A 4,781-nucleotide genomic window follows, 5' to 3' on the forward strand; every position below is an offset into this window, starting at 1 on the left:
GTCTCTTCTCCAGTTTTGTTCCTTTTCTTCCCGTAGACAGGAACATTCTGGGTTAAAAACTTTGAGATGGGTGGGTCCCCCTATCACTTGACTGGCGTATGTTCTTATCTGCTGGCAGTGATCTCTACAGAATCTATGTCCTACTTCCCTGTGCATTTCTGCAAGTGTCATCCACATTGTGTCCTGGAAGTCTCTCTTTTCTCTAGGGTCTGAGATCCTCGAGTGGCTATACCAATTTGGAAAAAAGACAACATTTTCATCAAATGGTTTTGTTTCAACTGTCGATCTGCATGGAGAATACTGTAAATTGATTTACTCTGAAATTTCATTAGAATCATTTTTATAATTTAATCCTACAGTAAATAAAAATATGTTTCACAGATTAAGGTTTTGAAATAATATGAACTGGAATTTTCTCTTAAATATACCTTATGAATTGTTCCTGGAAAGGCTTCAGGCACACAAGCCCAAAGTTCTAGCTAAAAAGTCCCTAAAGCCACGGGTCACCCAGAAACAAAGCTGTAAGCATTAGGTTGCTTCAGCCTTGTCCTGGTGTTTAGACATTGTATAAGATATGTATGTGTGTGTTTACATATGTATGTATGTACGTATGTATGAATGCATGTATGTATGAGAAAAATATAGAGCAACCACACCCGGTTATCAGAATTTAAGTCCTGGACACAAAAGATCATGATCCATAGCCACATCTCTTCCTTCCTCTGGTCTCCAGATTGTAATGGAAATCTCTCCTCCCTGTAATCTATGTACACTTGGGTTCTCCTCTAAGACTCACATGGGCAGGCACTCTCATTCAGTAGCATGGCTTTCCAAATTCTCTGGGGAAAGTTACATATTTTACTTATGATTGGCATTTCAGATGTGGTCTGATTGTGTAGCCAGGTGGCCATAAATTAACAAACCTTTGTCTCATTTCCTAAACTAATATAATGTAGCCAAGCCTGCTCACACTGGTCTCTAAAAGGTTAAGTAGTGCATACAGACAGGCATCTCACAGGTTCTCCTTAGCCCTTCCCAAGAGAGATCAATGGGTTAAAAGGCTGGATTGGGCTTGTGAAATTAGCACTATATTTTCATAATTGCCTGCAAAGTTATTCATTGTCTTTTTCCTATAACAAGACACTGATCAGATGATATGCTACTGAATAACCCTTCTGACTAGGCATGCTATTAAGAGGAGCAGGGATTGGTATCCTATGGGACAATGGTTAATTTTTTTCTTCTGTGGGGCTTCTAAAAGAATCCACATGTAGCCGGGAAGTGGTTGTACAAGCCTTTAATCCCAGCACTTAGGAGGCAGAGGCAGGTGGATTTCTGAGTTCGAGGCCAGCCTGGTCTACCGAGTGAGTTCCAGGACAGCCAAGGCTATACAGAGAAACCCTGTGTCAAAAAACCAAAAAAAAAAAAAAAAAAAAAAAAAAGAATCCACATGCAGAGAGTGATGAACCTTTGTCTTGGAGACCATAAGATTGGATAATTGTGCAGACTGAGTTCTCCATTATTGCCAGAGCCTTTGCTCTGGCCTTCTGGTTCCTGAATTTTGTGAGAAATACTGATTGCCAAAACTTAGCTTAAAATTATGTCTCCTAAATGCTTCACCAGGTTCCTTCAGCCTGAATATCTCTCAGGATGAGCACTTATGACCCTCCCAGATTCAGACACCTGGCACTGGAGCAGCTGCTGAGAAATTATGCCATAGATTTCTCTGATCTGAAGGACCTGCCTGATATGCTTTTCCCACTACTCCTCAAAGAGGCCTTCAATGGCAGACACACAGAGATATTGAAATCGATAGTGGTAGCCTGGCCCTTTACCTGCCTCCCTGTGGGGTCACTGCTGAAAACTGACAATGTGGAGATGATGCAAGCTGTGCTGGATGGCATAGATAAACTGCTGACAGAGAATGTTCGACTCATGTAAGCAAACCCCAAGGAGGCTAGTGGGGGATTCATTGGGTTACTGATAAGAAACAAATGAGGACAGGAAAAATGGGGTCAAACAGAATAGAGGCTAATGATGTCATTGATCTATGGAATTCCATGGGTCTATGGAATTACTATTAAGGTTGAAAACTGATCTAAATGACAGTCATAGGTGGGGGACAGCTCAGATTACAGCTAGACATGGTAGGATGATTTTTTTTTCTCTAGCATTGTACAGACACTACATATGGAAGAGACCCAAGTCAAGAGCAACTGAATAGAGGGAAGTGGGGCATGTCTCCAGATGCAGATCATGCAGTGTCCTTGTCTGCCTGGTGTAAGGTTCTATGATAGAGCTGATCGTAGACAAATAGGATTCAATTGACACCACATTGGTTTCTGTATTACTTTATGAAAATTTGTCTTTTTCCATCACAGAAGGGAGAAACTTCAAGTGTTGGACCTGAAAAATGTGCACCAGGATTTCTGGGATGTATGGGCTGAAAGAGAGGAGGAAGTCTGCTCTGCAGATACTTTGAGCAAGCAGCAAGTTCCAGAGAGCCTTCCTAGTTATGCACTGAGGCAGCCTTTACAGGTGGTCACTGACCTGAACCTCTTCTTCTCTCTGAACAAATACCAAAAATGCTTGCTGCAGTGGGCCCAGAAGAACAAAGACTCTTTGCAGCTAATCTGTCAGAAGATGAAAAATTTTGACTTGCCACCAGACATTATCATAGAGGTCTTGAACATTTTCCAGCCAAACTCTATTGAGGAATTGAAAATACACACAAAGCAGGTCCTGTCCTTCCTAGATTTCTTTGCACCTTTCCTTGGACAGATGAGACATCTTCTCAAATTCAACCTAAATCAAATCCACTTTGAATTTAGTGTTCTGGACCCAATGACAGATGTAAAGAAGTGTGCTGCCAAATTCCTTTCTCGGTTCTCCAAACTCAACCAGCTCCAGCATCTCCACATGAATGGTGTCTACTTTTCCTATGACAACATGAAAGAGTTGTTCAGGTAAGGAAGGATGATGAGTTGTTTCTGCTATGGCAGAAAAACTTTCCCTTTACTTGGAGCATTGGTGTGCACCTGATGGGTGCCAATCACAGAAGATGTTACCATGACAAACTCATTACCGTATCAAAGTGTGGACTGTTTGCTTATTAACCAAGCTCACTTGGTTTAATGATCACTCCTTTATCAGTGTGTGCACTGGGGTAGGAGATATTGAGATAGCTGCCTTGCAAGCATGTCCATTCTGTGGTTCAGAAGCATCAAGTGTGCTTTGCATATTACCCTTTGTGATTCAGATACAGGTACCAGAAGGAAACAGGACAGAGGAGAGAGCCATGTGCTGGAGAGGCTCCACAACTGCCCTCTAAAAAATAGATGTGAGCAGGAACTAGTTTGTTCCTCTTTTGGACTCAGTCAGTCTTTAATTCTCCCTAAAAAGAAAGGATAGTTTGAACAGAAGTTGGGACTATGTAGCTGGAAAATCTGTGACACTGGAGTGGAGGTCATCAGTGACAAGGTTGAAACACTGAAATCAGGGAGGAGGCTAAGGAGATATAAGGGACAAGGTTAAACTCTGCAGGACACAGGACAAATGTTTTCAGAGCCTTTCTGTGATAATTCTTTCTAGGTATGCTCTCCTGGCATGATGGGGCAAGCTCTAGTTCTCTGACAGAGTAAGAATGGAGAGTTGCAGATCTGTTGTCTGAGCTCATCCCACCTGAGAGTAATATGCCTCCGTACACAATGTTACAAGGAGACACGAACATGATGGTTCCCCAGGATGGGCCTTCAACATAAACATAGATTGACTCTATGTATGTGGCTTCTCTGTGTCACTGTCAGTCTTACTAGTTTCCTCCAGTACCATGACACAGAATCAATTTATTGTTCTTTCTTTAGATGCCTGAAGAGCCCCTTGGAATCCTTGTCAATGACTTTCTGCCATCTCTCAAAGTCAGACTTGCAACACATGTCAGTGTGTCAGAGCCTCTATCAACTGAAACACCTGCATTTCAGTAATGTCGTGTTTTCTAAGTCATGTTTCAAGAGTCTCCAAATTCTCCTAGAGAATGTATCTGGAATTCTGCAGACCCTGCAGTTAGAGACCTGCAGGATGAAGGACTCTCAGCTCAAAGTACTCTTGCCTGCCCTGAGTCAATGTTGCCAGCTCACCAGAATCAATATCTATGGCAACAAATTCTCCAGTTCTGCGTTGAAGAAACTTCTGCAATGCTTGGCCAATCTCAGAGAGTTGACTGTAGAGCCAGAGCCTGCCCTTCTAGAGTGACAAGATCACCTGGGGTTTGTTGTGATGAAGAGATTTTCTGAACTGTGTCCTGATTTCATGGATATGCTCATGGCCCAAAGGCAGCTCAAGATAATCATCTTTGCTACAGCTCCCTGCCCTTGTTGTTGGCTGTGCTGCATCTATGACATGAAGACTAGACTTTGCCTTTGTTGACAGTAAAGAGGAAGGGGATTCTGGAGAAATGAAATCTAAGGAAGTACATTCATCACAGAGTCCCAGACTTCATGGCTTCAGTTGCATTGGAATCAACGTGGTATTCAGTGGATTGAGAACACAGGGGTGACTTGACATGAAGAACAATAAGATAATAACATCAGGTGACTTGTAGAATCAGAAAGACAGTGCTGCATTTCTGAATGCGATCACCAGTGGCTTCTCCATGTTGTAATTATATGGCCAATCTATGAACGGAAAGTTCTCCTTTTCCTTTGTGTACTACTGAGTCACTAACCCCAGTCTTATGTTTAAAATCATGGTATCCTATGTCCTCATGATGTATGCTCAAGGAG

The 4,781-nt window shown here is 42.2% G+C and overlaps 1 protein-coding gene across 1 annotated transcript; it reads left to right on the plus strand.

Moving 5' to 3' along the window:
* The first annotated feature begins 1,650 nt into the window (after positions 1–1,650).
* LOC117708693 (PRAME family member 12-like) lies at positions 1,651–4,425 on the plus strand. The gene is given in 3 exon segments (XM_034502574.1): positions 1,651–1,937; positions 2,385–2,966; positions 3,864–4,425. Coding segments are annotated over 3 exon segments (1,431 nt in total).
* Positions 4,426–4,781: the final 356 nt, after the last annotated feature.

Source organism: Arvicanthis niloticus, chromosome 5 (genome assembly GCF_011762505.2).
Source record: "Arvicanthis niloticus isolate mArvNil1 chromosome 5, mArvNil1.pat.X, whole genome shotgun sequence".
NCBI classification, from domain to species: domain Eukaryota; kingdom Metazoa; phylum Chordata; class Mammalia; order Rodentia; family Muridae; genus Arvicanthis; species Arvicanthis niloticus.